Genomic DNA, 21751 nt, shown 5'->3' with positions numbered 1-21751 from the left:
TTTTTTTGCTATATAGGGGTTAATAAAATATTGAAGTAAGCAACCATCAAACATCTGGAACATTGGCAAAGAGTGGTATGGGGAGGTTTATCCAGTCTAAGCTAAAAATAGTGTGGCCTGCCTGGGAAGGACAGAGGCTGGGCCAGCTGGGGTAAACTGTTTACAGTAATTCTGGGCCATGAAGCAGGCAGATTGGGTGGGGTGGGGATGGTGCTCCGAGATATTGCTTGCCCCTTGCTGTGGGATACATGATTATAGTATTGTGAAATACTCCATCTCACCTGAGAGATTCTCGGAAGTATAAATGATTAAACACATAGCTATTAAAACTCTACTCCCACAGTGGATTTCAGGCACCTTGAAGCAAAGTTCTGTGTTTCTAATTTGTGTCTCTGACGCCCTGAAGAGTATTCACTATGTAGTAAACATACCATAAATGTTGTACAGCTGGAAATGATCTAGAAAACTAAGAAATAAAGTTCTTATCTTTCTCAGCCTCTCCATTCTCTTGCTTCACACTCTTTCTGCCGTCCGTACTTTCTGAGGGGAGTTCTGGAATGCTAAGGGTTTCTGTGGAAGTAAAGGACTACTTGAAATCCATCACTAGAAATATGTTCCCTATTTGTTTATAAATGGATCACGAAAGGATTGCTCTTATTATGTGTGTTTATAATGTGATCACTTAGGAATCTCAGGCAGGAGATCGGGACTTGGGTTCTGGGAGCCAGCTTAGACTACATAGTGTGTTAGGGAACAGCTTTAGCTACATGATGATACCCTGTTTTAATAAATAAAACAATAAATAAATAAATGAACCATGTGTAGTGGTGCATGCCTTTAATCTAAATAAATAAATGAACGAATAAACAAACAAACAAACAAACCATGTGTGGTAGTGCATGCCTTTAATCTAAATAAATAAATGAATGAATAAACAAACAAACAAACAAACCATGTGTGGTGGTGCATGCCTTTAATCTTGGCACTCAGGAGGGAGAGGCAAGCAGATCTCTGAGTCTGAGGCCACCCTGGTCTATAAAGCAAGTTGCAGGACAGCCAGGGCCACACAGAGAAAGCTTGCCTCAAAAAAATCAAATAAATGAATAAATAAATAATAAAGAAAGAAAGAACAATTCCTCTTACTTCACTTATAATAGCCCTGAATATCAGATGTGTGAAATCATTTCCCAGGATTAAGTATCTCCCTGTGTAGTCTATCTGTCTATCTATCTATCTATCTATCTATCTATCTATCTATCTATCTATCTATCTATCTATCTGTCTGTCTGTCTGTCTGTCTATCTATCTATCTATCTATCTATCTATCTATCTATCTATCTATCTATCTATCATCTATCTGTCATCTATCTATCATCTATCTCTCTATCATCTACCTATCTATCTGTCTGTCTATCTGTCTATCTATCTATCTATGGAGGCACACAAATGCTCACATATCAGATTGAAGATTAAGATTCCTTTGATCAAGAAGTTGCCAGTGCTGTAACAGGCTACAGGACAAAGAATACTGAGGCACAGTCTCAACATGCTCCTCATTTCTCAATTCTGTCTTTACTTCCACATTTTTAGACTTTGGTCTCTTCCTTTGTAAAATGGAAAGGGGAGGCTACAGCAACCATTTCCAGCTAGGGAGTCTTGAAATTTAAACAGCGTTAGATAAACTACGCTACGTATTTAGAAAGCCTAATAGAAATTACACATCCCCAATGCTTCAGTGTGGGCCAGCCTAAAATGTAGTTAGCTATTTTTGTTTATAGGAAGAAACGACATGGATGTGGAAAGGTTGGCTGAAGTGGCTTCTGGTGGCAAGGTAACTTCTGACTCTGAGGCCTGGGGAAAAGGACAATTGGGTTATTTATTCTTATCAGAGCAACAATGCAGGTGGGCATGGCTACATGTCAGGTTTCTGTAAACAATATGGAATTATATTTAAGTTGTTCTGTTTTTATAGCTGCCATGGAGACCTCATGAGTATTCTAATTGCAAACATTTTCCGAGCCACCTAGTTTTATAAAGCTAGTTTATCCCCCCTATAAAGACTGACTGGAAGTAAAACAATTGAAATATGTCGTGTTTCCAGCCAGGTGAGTCATGAGCACGAATAAATTGACGGGTTGTCGTGTTTAAGGCTGCATGTGGTAGTTATGGGTTAAAAATTTAAAAAAAAAAAAAAAAAAAAAGACTGGATGATTTCCTTCGTCCTCTGAGCCCTGGATAAAATTGTCCTGGGTATGCAGTAAACCTTTAATGGATGTTTGATAGAGAGGATTCCAAGCATCATCTTCAACCATCCAGCATTATCTTCAAATACACAATGAGCACTTATGCTGATGGGCTTTAGAGGCCCTTCATGAAAGCTTTAAGAGTCCACAATTAGGAGACAATTGTCTACAGGGCTCATTGTTATGTCACCCGTCACTTGGTTGTCCATTACACTTCCTTGTTCGAGGATTTTGAACATGTGGAGTGGAAGATGGTACAGCCAGGGTAAAAAAAAAAAAAAAATAGCAGTTCCTCAAAAAAAAAAAAAATTAAATAGATTTGGGCATGGGAATACACTTCTGTCATCTCAGCACCTAGAGGCTGAGGCAGGAGGATTACAAGTTGGGGACCAGCCTGGGATACATAGTGAGACACTGTCTTAAAAGAAAAAAAAATTACCACATAATCCTACAAGTCCACTTTGGGGTATATATTCAAAATCAGTAGTAGGAACTCAGAGACTTTCAAGTCTAGCACTGTGTTGCTCACAATAGTAGAAAGGTAGAAATAATCCAAGTGACTACTGGCAGGCGACGCGGTCTGAATGATTTTGTTACGCCCCAAATTCATATACTGAGTCTAGCCATCGATTATGATGGAGGATACCAGTAGGTAGGATCATTGTAAGATTAGTGGCTTTGGAAACAATGAAGAGGGGGAGAGGGGGAGGGGGCGAGATGGAGGGATGGAGGAGAGAGAGAGAGAGAGAGAGAGGGAGGGAGGGAGGGAGGGAGGGAGGGAGAGAGAGAGAGAGAGAGAGAGAGAGAGAGAGAGAGAGAGAGAGAGAGAGAGAGACCCTTTCCCCATTCTATCATATGAGAAACCGTAAGCAGGTTCACCTGTTTGTGAACCAAAAAGTGAGCCTTTACCACCGGCCAGATCTGCTGGATCTTGATCACGGACTCCAGAAGAATGAGAAGTAATAATGTTGTTTATGAACTACTCTGTTATAAAGTTTTTGCTATGGTAGACTGTGACAGGCAGTAATCAGATAAATGAAAATGTAATAAGTATGTAATAGTGGGATGCTACTGAGACTTAAGGTGAAGGATATTTTTCAATGGATGAACTTTGAAGATGTTGTACTAAGTTAAATAAAGCAGCCAGGAAAGAATAAATACTATGTGTGTGTTCACTCATATGAAGTACCTAGGGTCACTGGGGAGGAAGTGGGAATGGGGAGTTAGATTGCTTAATGAGTGTGAAGTTTCTGTTTGATAAGATGCAAAAGTACTAGAAACATTTGAACGGTGGTGTTGGTACAACAGTGCAAATGTACACTTCACAAAACTGCACACTTAGAAAGGGTTAAATGGTAAATTTTATATAATGTATGATTTTTATAACTTTTTCATTTATTTCATCTTTTTACATCTTCATTCTTAACAGAAAATTGTTTAGTCAGCATAAAATTACACACAGAAATAGAACGAGAGTCAATCAATTTTAGAAGATCAAGCTGTGTTAGACTTTCCTTCAATAGTAACAAAATAAAAGATGAGCATATTCCTTTTGGTGTGGGCCAAGGAAATGGGTTAGCGTTTTAGAATGCTAAAATGGTTTTCCAAACACTCATTGAAACCAACTCACTGTGACCTCAAATAATTTAATGAAAATAAAAGGAAACAATTCTCATTCTTTAAATTGTAAGTAGTTTTCTAGTAAGACACCAGTAAAATCATATCACCTGTTCAGTCTGTACAATGTTACTTGTATGTATACGTTTTCAAGGCTGACCATTTGACATTCAGTAACCAATTAGTATGCTTTTACCTGGGGAAGACTAGAATGTATGTTTTATTGCATTAAGAAATTGGATTCTTAATAAGATTATTGGTATAGAAAATATATTTATTTTCATTCATAGGTACAAAGAAAAAAACCCACCCAAACTAAAACTTCAGGTAGCTGATATAATGTAAATGTAGGAGAATATACATCACCGCCCCCTTTGCTTTATGGAAAGGCAACATTAAGAGAACAAGGCTTAAGTTGGAGACCTGAGATTAAACCTAAGTCCTGTGCTTGTGTGATGGAGAGAATCTGACATCTCCAGGTCGACTCTCAGCTACTGATCCTATGTCATGATGGCCCTTGCCTTGTCTAAGTGGCTGGGGAGATGCGGGATAGTCACCTCCTCTGCAGGCTCACACAGGTCATAATCAGTTGGTTCCTTTACAGCTCCATCTTGACAATCTCATCTCGGAAGCCTGTGTGGTTACGTAGATGGCAGGTGTGGTTAACTGTGAGTTCTCAGTTGGTAGAGGCTGTGTACTTCCTAGGTTGGCTTAATCATTATCCTCAGTTCCTGTAGAAAAGAGAAACTTCTAAGTCCCATTCTCTCTTAGCCTCCTTCACAATCACTCAGAAATGAGGATTCTCCTTTGCTCAGTTTTACTTATAATAAGAAATTATTACCCCAACTCATATCATTGCCCCTTAAAATATTTCCTCAGGAATTTCAATAGCTGCAAAATGGCATAAGTTCAAGGTTATTGGAAATTAATGTCATTTAAAAGGAAATAAAAACTGTGTACTGCTCTTAATGCACCCAGTAGATTCTAAAAGCAATAGCTGTTGGATACTATTATTGTATTAGTTAACTATTGCTGTGTGACACGTTTCCCTAATCTTAACAGTTGAAAACAATCATGTACTGTCTCCTTGTATCTCTGGATTAAAAACCCACTCTGTCACAAGGCTGCCATCAAGGGGCAGGGCTCTGTTCTCATCTGCAGGCTTGACAAGACTGCCTCAGCTCACGCACTTCATTGTTGGCTGGGTTCAGTTCCTTGCTGGCTAAATGGCCAGAGACATCCCTCAGTTGCTCACCACATAAGGCTTTGCACATGGCAGCTCACAACATGGCAAATGGCTTTTCCTAGACGGAGGGAGAGAAGGAGGAAGGGACGGAGGGAGGGACGGAGGGAGGGAGAGAGAATGAGCAGGAGGACATTAAAAGATTTCTATAACCTCATCGTGGAAGCCTTGTCCATTCTTTGCTGTATCCTCTATAAGCAAGTGATTATGTCAACCCAACCCACACTCTTCATGGGGGTGATGGGATTTATGCAAATAAAAATCCCTGGAAGTAGAGATCATTGGCACTATCTCTGATCATCTGCACACCAAAGGCTTAGAGATACCTACTTAACAGTTTGTGTAAGTATTTGAATTTAACTTTTAGTTAAATTTAGTATCATTTCTTGTTCTCTTTAGATTCATAATTCCATTCTTTTATTCTCAGACTTTTTTTGCTAATACTTAAACTTTTCTATATCTATATTCAAAAGTATTTTACTAACTTCCTTATGCTATACCATTATGCATATATTATGTATGTAAACTGAAATTTCAATTATGTGGGAGCCCACAACTGACTCAGTCTCCCAGTCTGAATCTGAAGTCTATTCTGAGTCAATAGAGTTCAGGCTTGTTTTCTCCAAGGCTATGAGAAAGTCCTGATTAGCCTGCAGAGTCTCCTTGAAGAGCTGTGAGAAAGTCCTGATTAGCCCATAGGAAGGAACACACTATCTAGCTAGATGCAGGCTGCTGATGCCAGGCAGAGGTACATGGGGATAGAATATGAAACTGCCTGCTCCTTGACGCAAGGCAGGATAGATAGTGGTTGAATGCCTGGACTGTGCATTGTTCTACCTCTGTCCTTCAAGACTGTATGTAAGCTGGTTGTGAAATAAACTCGGGGCTGTCCAGCATTGACCAGCAGACCTTCCAACTCTTTTCTGTCTTCTTCATTGTCTCTTCAATCTGCACGCCTCTACCCAGCTATCCAGCTGACTGTCGGCAGGCTCTGACACAATTAAAACATTTTTCTCTGACATATGGCTTTTGTGAGTATTTTCTAAATTTAATTATCATTTATTTATTATTAGCACCAGTAAAAAGTAATAATATTATGAATATTATGACCATATATTAATCAAATCTACACAGAAATTAAGTAAAATCCAATAAAAGTTATTAAATACAAAAAGCAACATGCCATTTCACTTAAGCAAAGAGGATGCTTGTTTTTCTCTTTATCTTTTCTTAAGGCCACAAGTTATAAACAGAAAATGAAGAGTTTGCTAATGCCAATTGTTAAGTGTCTTGTTTTCAAGGGAATGCGCAGCATATTCCCGTTAAACCAATCCAAACTTAAAAGGCATGTGGAAGGAATTATAAACAAGCAGAGAAATAAATGATGAATGATAAAGAGCCCAACTAAAAATTAATGTGGATTTAGAGCATCCAATAAACATCTGGGGGGAAAATAATGAAAGTATTTCCTTTGCAAAGTCTGAATAATTGTTCATTGAAATAGAATACACCGACTTAGCCCCTTAAAGAGTTCTTAAAGTCTTCCTTCCATGCTAGCAACAGCACGGAGAGCACAAATGAGAAGACTGGCCATGAGACAAACATCCCAGAGTTCTTTCTCAAAAGTAATTGTCAGGAAGCATGGGAATGACCACGACAATAGGAACCACATTATTTGCAGGGCCCTTCTCTACTACTGCATGGGCTGGCTCAAGGAAGAAGGGACTCCAGCTGAGATGTGCAAACACTTAAGAGATGAGGCAGGCAGAATTGTACTCACACACATGATAAAAATATAATTACTGTATTTGGTTACAAGTAGCCGTAATGGTGTGATAAGACTGTCAAAACTCATTGGTGGGGGCTCGAGAGATAGCTCAGCACTTAAGAGCATGTACTTCTCTTGCAGAGGACCTAGATGGGTTCCCAGAATCCATATTGGGCAACTCATATCTGCCTGTAATTTGAGCTCTATGGGATCTGATGCCCTCTTCTGGCCTCCATAGGCATCTACACTTACATTCACATACCCAGACACAGAAAGGCATGCACACATATTTAGAAAATAAAACATAAATCTTTTAAAAAGTCATTTGTGTGCTCGTTTCTGCAGCATATACTAAAACTGGAACAATACAGAGAAGATTAGCATGGCTCCTGCACAAGGATGACATGCAGCGTTCCATATTTAAGGGAAAAAAAAGTCATTTGCAGTATAAACATGAAGTGCTGTTGTCGTTCAAGTGTTCTGCGGACTCTCATCCAATCCTGTTCATGCTGGCTAGTAGGCCTAGAGATCACAGCAGTCTCTCCTGTGTGCTTTAAGACTTGAGAACTTAGGAAATACTGATAATGTCACAAAGGCTAAAGGAAAAGTGGGTGGGACTAATGTTACGGGAATTCATCTCGAAACTGTTAGGGCCCGCAGTTTCCTCAAAGCTACAAGGAGCAGCCACGAGCCTCTGCAGTGGCCATCAATTTCTTCTGCTCACACCTCTGCCCCTTCTCTTGGGGTTGCCACCTCCTCCGTGGACCCATGCATACACAAGGCCGGGCTTAAGACCAAGGCTCGGTTTCATGTAGCATATATGCTTCCCCCCATCTATGTATGGCCATACAACACTAGTTAGGGTCACCCCTGGGGGGGGCAGCTCTTACTGTTTTCCACTTTGAAGAGGAGCTGGCCACAGAAAATGTTCTTGAAATAGTGGGCTTAGAATGACCAGAATATGTGCCTTATAAAAATGCTGCACTACATTAGAGGTTATCCAGTCCTTTTTTGTTTCTGCTTTTCTTTTTTTGGTTTTGGTTTTTTTGTTTGTTTGTTGTTTTTGTTTTTGTTTTTTTGAGACAGAGTCTCTTTGCATAGCCTTGGCTGTCCTGGAAATCACTATGTAAATGAGGCTGTCTTTGAACTCACAGAGAGCCACCTGCCTCTACCTCCCAAGTGCTGGAACTAAAGGGATGTGCCACCACACCCAGCTTGCCCTGACCTTAGATGAATAGAAAACACCTGGTCTGGAGAGGCCAGGTTTCCTGAAATCAACTTCTGCATAGTCTGGGTATCTTACAATTAGAAGTCACAATAAGCCTAGAATATACAGGATAATAGGACTGCCTGTATTTGAACAGAAGAATTCCAGGGAAGCAGCAGGCAGAGAGTTGACAATAGATTTTAAATATTTATAAATGTTAAGGCTTGGGTTTAAAGTATAAGGTCATTTGTTTTACAGGTAAAAGTTCCAGTTATTTCCCAAAAGAGGCAAGGAATGTTGTGAATCACACTAACATTGGAAGTCTATTGATTTGGAAATGACAGGGTGCATGGGTGTTTATCTAAAACTTGCACAGTCCAGGCATGCTTTCACAGAGAGTAGGCAACTTCGGTTGATGAGGGGCATGATTATCTCACCGGAAACTGTTTTCATTCAGAAAGGGTGACTGTGAAAGCATTTGTATGGAATTAAAAGGTGAAGTTTGTTGTAAGCTCAAAGAAACAGAAGGAAATTTAATGGTGCGTGGGAGAAGAATGGAGACTTCAAAGGCAGGAAAACAAGCAAGGAACTTCAAAGAAAGAGGGGGGATGCAGTTCTGAATCTCTTCTAATAGTTAAGTCTCGGGTTTTACAAAGATGCAGATCGACCCTGTTACTCAACTCTGGGAAGCACTGATTTGATTTAGTGGGCTATAAAAACAAATGAAGGAGGACATGAAGTTGGGAGGGCGATGTTTTCAGAGGGCTCTAGCAATAGTTGAAGGTGGGGTGTAGGGTAGGTATGCTCATGATACACCATAAGCATGTATGAAATTTTCAAAGAATAACTAAAAATACTACTTAAAAATAGAGTGACGCCTATGAGATAAAAATCTGTGAAAACCCAGAATGGTTTAAAGAGAAGGCCAAATTCTCAAGGAGAGTAAATGAAGGAAAATGCAACGTTGTTAATGATAAGTTATACCGGCCTCATTTATGTTGTTGATCAAGTATATAGAACATAGTAAATATCAGCTGTCAGGTAAGTGACATCTCTCTACCTAAGAGCATGCCAGGAGAAGAGAAGTTGATTATCTCTATTTCTTCCCTGGAAGAAAATGTATTTTCTAACCACTCTGAATTCTTTTTCTCCACGTTTTTCCCTTTAGCATTATTCATTTCTACTCAAATAATACTGTTTTTTAAAACATACACTTGTCCTGTTGTAACTTACTGTTTTTGACGTTTATTTAAATGTTTCCTCTCTATGTATATATACATATATGTATACATTTATATGTATCTGAAATACACACACACAAACACACACACACACACACACACACACACACACACACACACACACACACCGTCCTGTTTTCAGATAGAATAAGTCAGCCCTTTTCACTTTTCACTATTATAGTGGTTAGTTTTAATTATTGACTATCATGTAAAGTTTAGGGTCTGTTTGTCAAAAGCTGAAGTTGAGTTTGAAATTCATTGACTTTACAAATTAAAGTCAATATAAGTTAATTTATCTTAGACATTCAGTTTCCCATGCATGTTAATGATAAAAAGTCTCTATTATTTAAAGGTATTTAAAAAATCTTTCCAGAGTATTTTTGTTTCTTAGAGTGGAGTAATTTAAACATTAATAAAAGTAGACAGACTAGTATGTTAACCTCTCCCTGCCATATATCCATATTCAGCAAAGAATTTCTCTATGTGTGGCCATCTTTTCTTTAATTTTTTCTTTATTTTTGATAATTTCTTACATGTATACAATGAAATATGATATACAATCATATCTACCCCACCCCCTCCAACTGCCTCAAAATACCCTCCTTTCAACTTCTTTCCCTTCTTGCCCGTTCACCCACATTATCCATGTTTAACCAATTAGTTTTTGTAGCTTCATTATTAATTCATGAATTTAAATGTGCACAGCGTGTTTTAATTAGTTGGACTTATTGTCCTTATCTTTGTTCAAATTCTCCCATGTTTGACCTATCAAGGAGACATATCCTAGGCTAGTTACTATTGTTTTATTTTTTATTTTTAGAGCTTGCTTTTCTAACCTTTATTGTTGTAATTGCGTATAACAGTATCATAACTCCAAAGTAAAAATCTACAAAATAAGAAATGTCTGGCCCAGCCGTGGTGGTGCACGCCTTTAATCCCAGCACTCGGGAGGCAGAGGCAGGCGGATCTCTGTGAGTTCGAGGCCAGCCTGGGCTACCAAGTGAGTTCCAGGAAAGGTGCAAAGCTACACAAGAGAAACCCTGTCTCAGAAAAAAAAAAAAAAAAAAAAAAAAAAGAAATGTCTTATTCATGTCTTCTCTACCTATTCCCCCCTTTCCACTGTTTTGAGTTTTTTCCATACTATGAAATAAACAAACTTTCATTAGTTAATTTTGAGACCAGTTCTCACTACTGCCGGGGACTCACTGTATAGCATGGGCTAGCCATGAATATGTGATTCTACACCCCTGCTTTGAATGCTGGGATTACAGACCTACCATCATGCCCAACTAACTGTATACTCCAATGAATAGGCAAAAATGTATAATCCCATGTAACTACTTCAATGAAGTTATTCGACAGTTTTGTACATTAATTATCCAATATACCAATCTATTATCTACATCCTGGGCTGCCCCCTCTGGAGAGCTACTGACCTACTTTCTGTCTCTGTGAGCTGTATTTGTCTTTTCTATGTTCCATACTACTGATATGTGCATTTCTGTTATCCTTATCTTTTGTCCAGCATAATGTTTTGATGACCCAGTTATTGCTTTTTATTTTTATTCATACAGTTTTTATTAAGGAAAACAGCTTTGTTAAATCATAAGAGACTCCAGCAAACTACACATATCCATGGTGAACAGCTTGGAAAAATTCAGAGAAGAGTCAACGTAGCAGACTTGAGACCTACTATTCTTAGAAAGGTCGGTGTTCAAGGTTGGATTTCTGAGCATTTCCTTCATCCCCTGCTAAAAATAGCTTGCTGTGCCTAAACTGTGCAAAGGGCAAGGTTCATGCTGGGCACCTGCTTTCCTTATGGAGTCTGGAATCTTTGTGAATGCCTGGGTACCCAGGCTCTGAGCTTTGCTGGTAGGTAACATTTCAGGTGCATTGTTACCACGTACTGCATGTGGGAATTGTGTCCTGGGTGACTCTGCTTGGAAAATTCCTAGCTAGAATCTTGGGACCGATTCTTCTGGATGTAAGTCCAAACCACATGCTGAGCTGTGTAAGACCTTCCAGTGAATCTTCCACTTAGAGGAGATCTTGAGGTAAAATTTTACATCGAATGAGTATGTGTACTTATGCATTGCATAGTACTACTCAGGTTCACAGATTGGGTCTTCCATAGTGTCTAATCTGTTGCTAATTGCATCTAATTAAAAATAAATTTTAATCTGGGCATGGTGGCATATGCCTTGGATCCAGCATTTAGGAGGCAGGTAGATTTCTGAGTTTGGAGCTAGCCTGGTCTACAGAGTGAGCTCCAGGACTGCCAGGGCTACATACACAGAGAAACCCTGTCTCTAAAAACTCAAACTGAAACTAACGAAGGAAACAAATTTTAGAAACTGTTTCTACACCATTCCATTTGGCTCTGTGTTGTTTTTTCTCATCAATATGCTCGTGCCCTCATTTGCATCCTATATTTTCAATAATTAATAACTGTATTGATGTCTCTGCTACCTCATCTGGTCCTCTCTGTCACTGTATTTTTCTCTTTATTAAGAGTCATTTTTTTTTTTTTTTGTTCTTGTTCAGGGAGCTTTGGCACAAGTCATATGTATTTTACCCATTGAATACTCTTGTTCTAGCTCTTCCAAAATTTAGATTTTCTGATTAGATTTTTCTGATAAGCAATTAGTTACTTTGGGATGAACTTTCTGGTTTTGAAGCTAATCCAGATCACACCTAAAATGCCCTTTAGAATGCTCTGCTCTCTTTTAAGTTGTGGTATTTGGGGATCTCTTTAGAATGTTCCATGTCTTCTGCGAGGTCTCTACCCTGGCTAAGGGAGGGTAGGGTATCACATTAGTTATCCCTGGATCTGTGTCAGCTGAGGGATTTGTGCATTTTAGATCCCCCTGATACTTAGGCTGTGCCCAGAGGTGGCTCTTGCCTGAACTGAAGCATTTTATCCTATACACGTGCTGAGGAGCATTCACCAAGACTTAGAGAGTCCTGTACTCACATTCCTGAAATTCTTCCTGGCTTCCTTCTCTCAGAATCTAACTGCCTCAGCCTCGAAGAACTGTCATCATTCTGTGCATCCCCAAGGACTGCTGGCCTCAGTTTGTCATAGCACTATCTAGACATTCCTTCTCATCAGGAGGTTCATCTCTTTCATTCTCCATTGTTTCCTTGCCCTTCTCTGAGGATAGTGCAATATTTAAAAAATACAAAGTGGTGGGGGATGAACATAAAGTACACAGTATGAAATTCTCGAAGAAGTGATAAAAGTATTTTAAAAGAGCAAAATGTAGACAACATGCTGCCACTTTCTTAAGGAAGTGAAATGTAGCTTTGGTTTCTTACTGCTCATTTGAAAAAAAAAAAAAACAATACTAGAAAAAACAGGGGTGGAGACTCCAGTAATGTAACAATGTAGTCTCCCCCCCAGCCCCCCCCCCTTTGCACACACTGGTAGAACATGTTTATGTGTGTATATCTGTGTATTCAGGTGCATATGTAAGTGTGTGTAGAGGTCAAATGCCAACTATTAAGTGTCTTTCAATCACTCTCCTGATCACATTTGATTTTTTGAGACAGGATCTCTCCTTAGACCTGGAGCTCATCAATTTAGCCAGGCAATAAGCTTCAGGGACCCACCAATCTCTGTCCTCTCCTGGCTCCCAGGGCTGGGAATTCAGGGGCACCCTGTGTGCCTGGCTTTTTTAAGTGCTGGAGATGGGGGAGGGGCTCCCAACTTGGGTTCTGACACTTGCATGTCCCCAACTCTTGAGATAAATCTTTATAAGTGGGATTTCTATGTCAAGCATAAATGTACATGTAATTTTGCTAGATATTAACAATATCTCTTTACAGTTTTTTTAATTGTATTTTTGTTTTGTTTTGTTTTGGTTTGGTTTTTCGAGACAGGGTTTCTCTGTGTAGCTTTGCACCTTTCCTGGATCTCTCTCTGTAGACAAGGCTGGTCTTGAACTCACAAAGATCTGCCTGCCTCTTCCTCCCAAGTGCTGGGATTAAAGGCGTGGGACACCAGTGCCTGGCTTGCTAGGTAGCCTAGGCTGGCTTCAAACTTGTGATCTTTTTGGCTCAGTCTCCCAAGTGCTGGGATTATAAGCATGTGCCAACAAACTCATGATCGTCATTATTTTCCATTCCACCAGAAATGAGAGTGTCTATTTTCTTACATCCAGTCTCAAAATGTGTGTTGTAAAACTTCAGGAATTTTGCCAATATATTTAGTGAAAGTGGTTATATTAGCACAATTTTTAATTTGTATTTGTGAATAGAGCAGGGTTTCTTTCTAGATAAAGAGTCACCTGTATTTCCATGATCATGAATTGTATATGGCTTTAGGTATCTTTCTAAAGAATTTTCTAGGGGCAGGAGAGATGGCTCATTAGTTAAGTGCACTCACTACTCTAGTAGAGGACCCCAGTTTAGTTCCCAGCATCTACATCAGGCAGCTCACAACCATCTGTAACTACAGCTCCAGGGGTTCTGACACCTGCTCTCTGAGGGCACCCCCACACACCCACAGGCAGACACAAGTAAAATACAACTTTGAGAAAAGATATTTTTATCTTTTTCCTACTTTTAGAAACTCATGATTGTGATATCGGTCCCAGATAACATTTAATTATCTACTTTACGCTATATTTGCCATGGAAAGATTTTGTTATCAAGTGTATAATGTTTTCCTTTTAGATGTTTGAATACCAGTCCTGAAGTTATTTTTATTTCTGTGTTGCAAAATACTTGCCCTTACAGGTACTAAGTACTCACTTAGTTCCATTTTTAACAGGTAAGGAAGCCTGGCTGGTGTATGGTGTGGGGAAATGAACCCAATCCGGTGTTGACCTTGGGTGGCTGGTTTCCTCTGGACTCATCGAAACATGGGAGACTTAAGACCCACTTGTAAGGCAGCCTGGCAAGGCGTGCCTACTGCTTTATAAACTGGAGGTGACCATGCTATTCGGTAGGAAATGAACTTAATGACTGCTTCAGAAGAACTTGAGTGGCAGATGAGCCTCCCAGGCTTCCACTGTTTTGGGGAGTACAATAAAGTCACAAAAAGGAAAATGTTATTATTTGGAAACTATCAATAAAATGCTGTAACAATTTAAGAATTGGGCATTGCTGTAGTCTGAATTTGTTGCTTCCCCCAGGTCCCCTTACACTGCAGCACCACGTAAGGTTTTGGGGAGCTTGGCACGGAGTTTTCATGTTTCTTCTTTTATAATTTGACTCACTAACCTCGAGTTAGGAAATCCAAATCCTTTATCTCTTCCAGCTTGCTCTGGCTTTCCTAACATGACTTAACAGCATTCTGGAAGAGCTCTCTGGGAATTTGCACATCTGGTTTTGCTTCTCAAAATAAGTGCGAGCTTTTTGATTGTGCTCAAACCCATTTCTTTTGTGTGTGGCTCAATTTTTATAAAAGGAAATAAATCAACGTCTCTCAATTCTGGATGATAATTTTCCCACGCATCTTCTATGTTAAGCATCTGGCATTTTTTTGGGGGGGGAGGGGATTTTTAAACGAGAATATGAAATCATTCAGCACTGAAGCTAATCAATTACTCATTAACGAGAACAGCGTAAGCCACTGGAAATTTTACAACGAAAAGTACCAGCGGCTGCCACGATAAATTTAGCCGACCATTTCTAAATTTAGCGCCCCTGTCACTTATAAACCACTTTCCACTTGAGGCCTGGGCTCTAGGGAGCTAGTTGGGATCCTCCCGCCTCTCGGCACGCGGGTCACCCCGGCGCTTCCAGCGCCACACGCGGTTCGAGTGCGCGCGGCCCACGAGCGGACCCGTGCGAGGCGCGGTGGCTGTGCCCAGCGCTGCCACCGCCTGGCGGGCTGACCCGGATAGTACAGGCTAGAGACACTTGTTAGCACCATCCCGCAGGGGTGCGCGGCCCGGGTTTTTTTGTTTTTGTTTTTCCAGCCCCTTTTGCAGGTTCTCTGAGGTCCAGGAGCAGTGTGCTCGGTCCAGGCTGCAGCTTCCCAGCAACGCCCTCCCCAGGGGCGGGCCCAGGCTCTCGGTTGCTGCAAACGAGTGGGCGGCCGGAGGCGGGTGGCCGAGACGACGAGCGGCTGCGAGGAGCTGCCAGACCGACGCTGGGACTCGGAGGGCGCGGCGATCCGGTGAAAGAGGAGGGGAAGGAAGGAGGAGGCGCCGGAGCCGATGCAGGGGAGCTGCCGCCGAGCAGGGAGGCGGGTCCTTTGGGGTGCGGCCACCGCGGTTCCGGGACGCGGCCCGGGGCAGCCCGCCCACCGCGCGTAAGGTGTTCTCCAGGTAGCGCGCGGCACCCAGAGGGCGCCCTCGCCCGGCCCGCGCTCCGCCGGCGACAGCGCGCGGCTCCCCGAGCGCGGCGCCCTTGAGCCGCCAGCGGCCGCGCAGGTTGGCCGCCGACTGGTCCGCCCGCCAAGAGGAGGAAGCTCGGTCCCTTCCCGCTCGCCGCGGCTGGCGTCCCCACCCCGTGGACTCTCCACCCTGCAGCGGGCGAGCGGCGTGGCCACGGAGGCGCCGAGGAGGGGCGAGCCGCCTCCGGGCAGCGGCGTGGCCCCGGGGGACAGGGCGCCCGAGCGGAGGCGGCGGCGCGGCGGCGAAGGCGCGGCGCGCGATGGCAGCTGCCTAGCCCGGCGTGCGCGGAGCAGCCCGGAGCTGTGGCTGGCCAGACGGTGCGTCTGGGCTGGGGACCCCGGGGTCGCTGCCGCGGCAGCCCGGCAGGCAGAGATGGGCACCGAAGCCGGCGAGGGCATCACTTTCTCCGTGCCGCCCTTTGCGTCCGCGGGCTTCTGCACCATCCCGGAGGGCGGCAGCTGCCGGAGGGGAGGAGGAGCGGAGACGGCAGCGGAGGGCGAGCCGAGCCAGCTGCCTCTGCCACCGCCGCCACCGCCGGGCAGTTTCTGGAACGTGGAGAGCGCGGCCGCTCCTGGCACCGGGTGCCCTACTACCACCCCCGGGAGCAACGCCACCCGAGGCCGGGGCAACTCTGGCAGCGGGGGCGGCCGGAGGACCACCGTGGCATATGTGATCAACGAGGCGAGCCAGGGGCAGCTGGTGGTGGCCGAGAGCGAGGCCCTGCAGAGCCTGCGGGAGGCTTGCGAGGTGGTGGGCGCCACCCTGGAGACCCTGCATTTCGGGAAACTGGACTTCGGGGAAACCGCCGTGCTGGACCGTTTCTACAACGCAGGTGAGTGGCAGCTTCCTCGCCGTGGCCGCCGAGGTGTTTCTCCTGGCCGTCATCGTGGAGAATGTTTTGTTTTGTTTTTCATGGGCGGGAAGCAAGCTTCCTATTTACATCACGCGCCTTGGGAACCACCAGAGAGGTTGCGGGGCTATCCCCGCGCCCGCCGCTCCTAGCAGAGAGGGGGTGCTGGTGCAGGAGACTGTATTTGTGCGGGAGATTCGCTGATTTATTCGCTGTCCGGCGGTGGAGCCCCTGGGTCCAAGTCCAAGGCTTGAAGAACACCTTTTCAGCATTGCGAGATAATTGTTTCAATCAGTTCTCGCCAGTCAGTATCGTTAGGTTTCCTTCTACACACACCTGTGGCCCTCCGAGGTGCTGTTCTGTTCTCTCTGCCTTCTGGGGAGTACGGAACGCCCTATGCCAAGCAGTCAGCCGCGTGCAGAGTGTGTATGTGTGTGTGAGTTTTCAAAGCATGGCCTGACCTTGCCCAACTCATTTCACCTTCAGGTTTCGGTGACTTGAATTTCCCATCTTCTTTCCTATTTGAACGGTCAGATAACTACATCCTAAAGTAAAACGACTGTGGACTACACCAAGTGTATGTGATCTTTGTTAGAATCTTGCCCAAAGAACCAGTTTTTTTTTTTTTTTAAAAATACCACCCTCCCTCCCCCCATATACTGTGGTAGGTTTTGGAAGGGTTTATAGTTTAACATCATTTAAAGAGTTCTTATGCTGTTTTAATGACAGATTCGGTTAGCCATTAAAGTGATTGCTAGCATATAGTCTGTGGAAGGGAGATGTCTCCTTTCTTAGCCTATTTCAGATTTCAGAAAGTGTTAGCGTTCTCAGCGATTAGCTGTCTGTCAGCAAATGTCAGGAATGGCAACGTGCTACTGGAACCCAGGGAAACCAAGTCAACAGACTTGCTAATTTTTATAATGGTGGTGGTGGGAAACCCGGCCTTGTCTCTTCAAAAACAGTAAGCTTCTTAGATTTGTGATCAGGGGTCTTATATTTCAATCTAATTCTCTTACAGCCTCTCGTCCAAACACCTGAAGTAGGCTTATGTCTGTTTTGGAATTCAGCCAAAGCTGAATATTTTAAGAACAAGAAGAACTTCATGTTAGGGAGAGCCAGACTAAATAAACCAGGAGTTTCTGGTTTGGGGTATTTTTTAAACAGTCTGTGTCTTCATAACTGAGCATGAATATAATATATTATAGCTTGGCTCTCGCTCGGGGTGGCTAGCTATAAAAATTACATAAACATAACTTTTCTAAGAATTATAGCGCTCTTATTTTTGGATTATAATTTGGAAGAGGCTTCAAAGAACCAAATGATATGAGAGGAAGAAAGCCAAATAAAAACTTGAGCTTATTTTTATTGCAATGATCGAGTGGGCAAATTTTTTCCTAGGAGCCCGGAAAAAAAAAAATTCTTAAACCATCAGCTAATATGAAGGAAACTTTCCTAACAAGGCTCCCCTCTGTTAGTCCAAATCCCATCTCTTCGAAAGGGAGAAAGGTTAGAAGAGCGCAGACATTGGAACTCTATCTCACTTAATCCTGTGGCCAGGCTGGGAAAAAGACGGTTCCTTACTTACCAGATGGGATAACTAACCAATCTATCGCTGGCCCTAGGACTCGTAGGCAGTGACTGGTCAGTGCAGAGTGCTGATCCTAGACGTTCACAGGGGCCTCTGGCTGCCTTTATGTAGGGCACCTTGGCTATTAGAATCAAAGGACGTGCTCTGTTGGGGGGATCCTGGGATCAAGAGCTGGCAAAGGTCTTCAGAGACCTTAGGTGCAGTGAGGAACAGTAGAAAGGATGTGCTCTGGGGTTCCTTGTCAGTGGGCAACCTCCGAAACCCATTGTTTCTTTCAACTTAGACAGGCCTGAGTCTAGTCTCTGTCCAGCTAGAAGATATCTCTGTCTGTTTTTTGTTTTGTTTTTCAAGATAGGGTTTCTACATAGCCCTGGCTGCCCTGGAAATCCCTCTGCAGACCAGGCTGGCCTCGAACTCACAGAGAGATCCGCCCGCCTCTGCCTTCTGAGTGCTGGAATTAAAGGTGTGGGTCACTGCCGCCAGGCTGCTAGAAGATACCTAATTCAGCATGAAGCAGTGATGGAATGAGGATGGCGTCAGTTTTGTCTTAACCCCTTGTCTTTCTAAACGGAAGGCTTTGGGCTTGGATAGCAGTCAGGCTTAGGTTTTCCCCTGATGTCTAAGAGAGTGATCACTCTCCTTTCATAGGAGCCGGACAACTGTTTTGTTTTGTTTTTCTGTCAGAGGCCAGATAATAAATATCTGAGACTCTGCAATCTTTCAAGTTTCTCTCACAGTTATCCAACTCTGCTGTGAGAACCATCATAAACAGTCTCTTAAGAAATGATTGTGCCGTTGAGAGTTTGGGGGGCAGCCTGAGCTATCCAGGGAGTCAAAGGCCAGCCTGAGCTACACCATGAGACTCCTTTTCCAACACCAAAACCAAACGAAGCAAGCCAGAGAGTGTGGCTGTGGACGATCACACTGTACTAGTTGACAGTTTTAGCTCGAAGGCTCGCTAGGCACAGAGACGGCAGGTCCCTGGGTCAGGGTCCTTTCTCTCCACCCCTACCCTACCTTCACCTGGAGATTGAATGCTGGTGATACAGGGCATGGCCCCTTCAGGTGGGCTAAGTGTTTATCCAGTTCTACTTTGGGTCATATACTTGTAAGAAAGACTTTTTTGTGCCTTCCAGTAGGGTTTCTTTGAAAAGTTCACCAGGGCAGAGGTGGAGAGAGAATTGAATCAAATGTCTAAGATTCCCCTGAATGCAGTGTATCTGTGAAAGCAAGAAAGTGTGAGTTTGGGAACAGGAGCTTCGGGGTCTGGATTCTGTTCCTGTTTCTTCTGTGATTTTTGAGTGAGTCCTTTAAACTTTTAGGAGAGTAGATGGTTGGAATGATCTGTTCTTTAAAATTTCAGTATTATTACTGCAAATGACTCACTGTACCTCATAGAGATTTGTAACTGCTTGTTTATGGCCTGTCCTTGGTCCTGAGGAGATCAGAGACCGTGGGAGGGTGGAGCCTGTGACTGGGCTGTCACAGAATCACAGAGCCTATGTGAGGGTCACTCAGAAGCCACAGATTCCCAGCACTCAGAGCTAGAGTAGGTAGGTTGAAGGGTTTTCTCTCTCTCTCTCTCTCTCTCTCTCTCTCTCTCTCTCTCTCTCTCTCTCTCTTAAAAAAGATTTATTGGTGCCAGATCTCATTACAGATGGTTGTGAGTCGTGATGTGGGTGCTGGGAATTGAACTCAGGACTCTGGAAGAGCAGCCGGTGCTCTTAACCTCTGAGCCATCTCTCCAGCCTCATTGAAGGCTATGTTTGTTTGTTTGTTTGGTTGGTTTGAGACAGGGGTTTCTCTGTGTAGCCCGGACTGTCCTGGAACTCCTTCTGCAGAACGGGCTGAGATCTTCCTGCCTCTGCCTCCCGAGTGCTGGGATTAAAGGTGTGCTTCACCATCGCCTGGTCAAAGGGTAACTTTTTAAAGGAGGTGGCACCTGACGCCAGATGGGAGAATAAGCAAGGACAGCCTGACCTGGGTCTTGTTTTGTTGTTAATTCTTCTCCAGTGCTGGCAATCCCACCTTGTTCATGCGGGATGGGAGCTCTGCCACCCAGTTGCAGTAGCCCAGAGCTTGAGTGGTGGCACTTAGAAAGGAAGAATGGACCCCAAGTAGTTCAGCTTAGTAGAATGGATAACGGAACAAGGAGTGCTGGTATTGTTACAACGTCCCCTATGTTGCCGGTGTCTGTTTGAAGAATACATCGGAATGGACGTTTTCACTGGATTCTGGATTGTCTTATTATTTATTCTGGTTTGTTTCTGGACTATATTTGTCGTTCTCTTATTCTGTCAAGTAAAGCTGATTCATGCCTAATTAGTGCTGTTGGGAAAAACACGTATGTGTCTTAAAGATAGCTATGGCCTTATACATAAGTGAGTCTCGCTCAGAGATGGTTAGATACCAACCTAAACCACACCTGCTCCGAGCCCCTTGCGTGGTAGGCAGTGAAATCCTGTAAAGATTAAACAGGTGGCAGTGATACAAGGTGCTGCCTTTTTGGACAGACCTTAAGTGCTCAGATTTTGAACTTACTAGGCAGTGGAGGATGACCTTGAACTTCCCATCCTCTAACTCCCATCTCTTGAGTGCTGGGTTTACAGCCCCCCATTTATGCAGCACGGGGGATCAAACTCAGGACTCCGTGCATACCAGGCTAGCACTGTAGCAGCTGAGCAACATTCCCAGCTCTTAAAAACACTCTGTGGGCACCAGTTCTATGTGTATTGCTCGAATGGCTTCCACTGTCTATTTTGCTTATGAAAATACTGAGCCATAAAGAAGCCGAACAGATTCATTCCGGTTAAATGATTTACGATCGCGACACACCTTTTCTCAGCATCAGTGTTAGAGGTGGCAGATTCCAGATGCCTGTCTTGCTAGCTTAAGCATACGGAACCCATTCACTACTCTAAAACATTCAGGTAGTGATGTTTCTAATCCCTTACGCTGGGGTTTTGATATTACTTTCATGTGTCTTAGGCCAGTGGCTTTTGCTCTGATGCATCTTGTCCTCCATTGGTAGGAGGAGCATGAACTTGGAGAAGGGGAGGGGCTGAGAGAGAGAGAGAGAGAGAGAGAGAGAGAGAGACACAGACACAGACACAGACACAGACACAGGCAGGGACGGAGGGAGGATGCAGGAAAAGAAGGATGCTCCCGTGAAAGAGGAGATGCCTGCAAGATGTAGGAATACTTTCACCTCTGTCAACGCTCTTCCTCTCGTAAGGCTTAGGGACCCTGCTTGGCTCGACGCCACCTGCCTTCCTTTTGGTGGGCACTGGTCTGGCTGGACTGCCCACTTCCCCTTTCCTTGCCGTGAGCCATCATTGCATCTGCTGGGGCCTTCCTCTCAGCCCGACTCGCTGCAGATTGCAATCTCCTGCCCGCTGTTTCATGTTGTAGCCATAGTGGGGAGCCGGAAGGAAGCATGTGCTAGCTGAAGTTCTAGGCACTTAGCTTTTTCTATTTTCATCCGCATTGTGTTTTCAGTGGAATCGAGTTTGCGCTAAAAGTGGCCCTTGGGCCCTCCCGCCAGAGTGCCCTCTGACCTTTCCAGGCTTTGCCTCTGTTTGCCTCCAGCTCGCCATCTTAGGACTTCCAGTTTCGTTTGGTAAAGGAAAACACGACCCTTGTGCCCC

At 43.6% G+C, this 21751-nt stretch overlaps 1 protein-coding gene and 1 pseudogene across 1 annotated transcript in view; both read left to right on the top strand.

The window, feature by feature from the left end:
- The first annotated feature begins 7202 nt into the window (after nucleotides 1-7202).
- On the top strand, nucleotides 7203-7295 carry LOC121823312 (U6 spliceosomal RNA; annotated as a pseudogene).
- Nucleotides 7296-15798: 8503 nt separating this feature from the next.
- Map3k5 (mitogen-activated protein kinase kinase kinase 5) overlaps nucleotides 15799-21751 on the top strand; it is a 221197-nt gene continuing 215244 nt past the window's right edge. Inside the window, exon 1 of the mRNA XM_042262234.2 lies at nucleotides 15799-16498. Within this exon, the coding sequence (XP_042118168.1) occupies nucleotides 16039-16498 (460 nt within the window). The 5' untranslated portion in view covers nucleotides 15799-16038. The remainder of the gene's footprint in view (nucleotides 16499-21751) is intronic.

This window comes from Peromyscus maniculatus, chromosome 16 (genome assembly GCF_049852395.1).
Source record: "Peromyscus maniculatus bairdii isolate BWxNUB_F1_BW_parent chromosome 16, HU_Pman_BW_mat_3.1, whole genome shotgun sequence".
NCBI classification, from domain to species: domain Eukaryota; kingdom Metazoa; phylum Chordata; class Mammalia; order Rodentia; family Cricetidae; genus Peromyscus; species Peromyscus maniculatus.
Note: the sequence above shows the minus strand (reverse complement) of the source record. Positions and strands in the feature narration are given on the sequence as shown.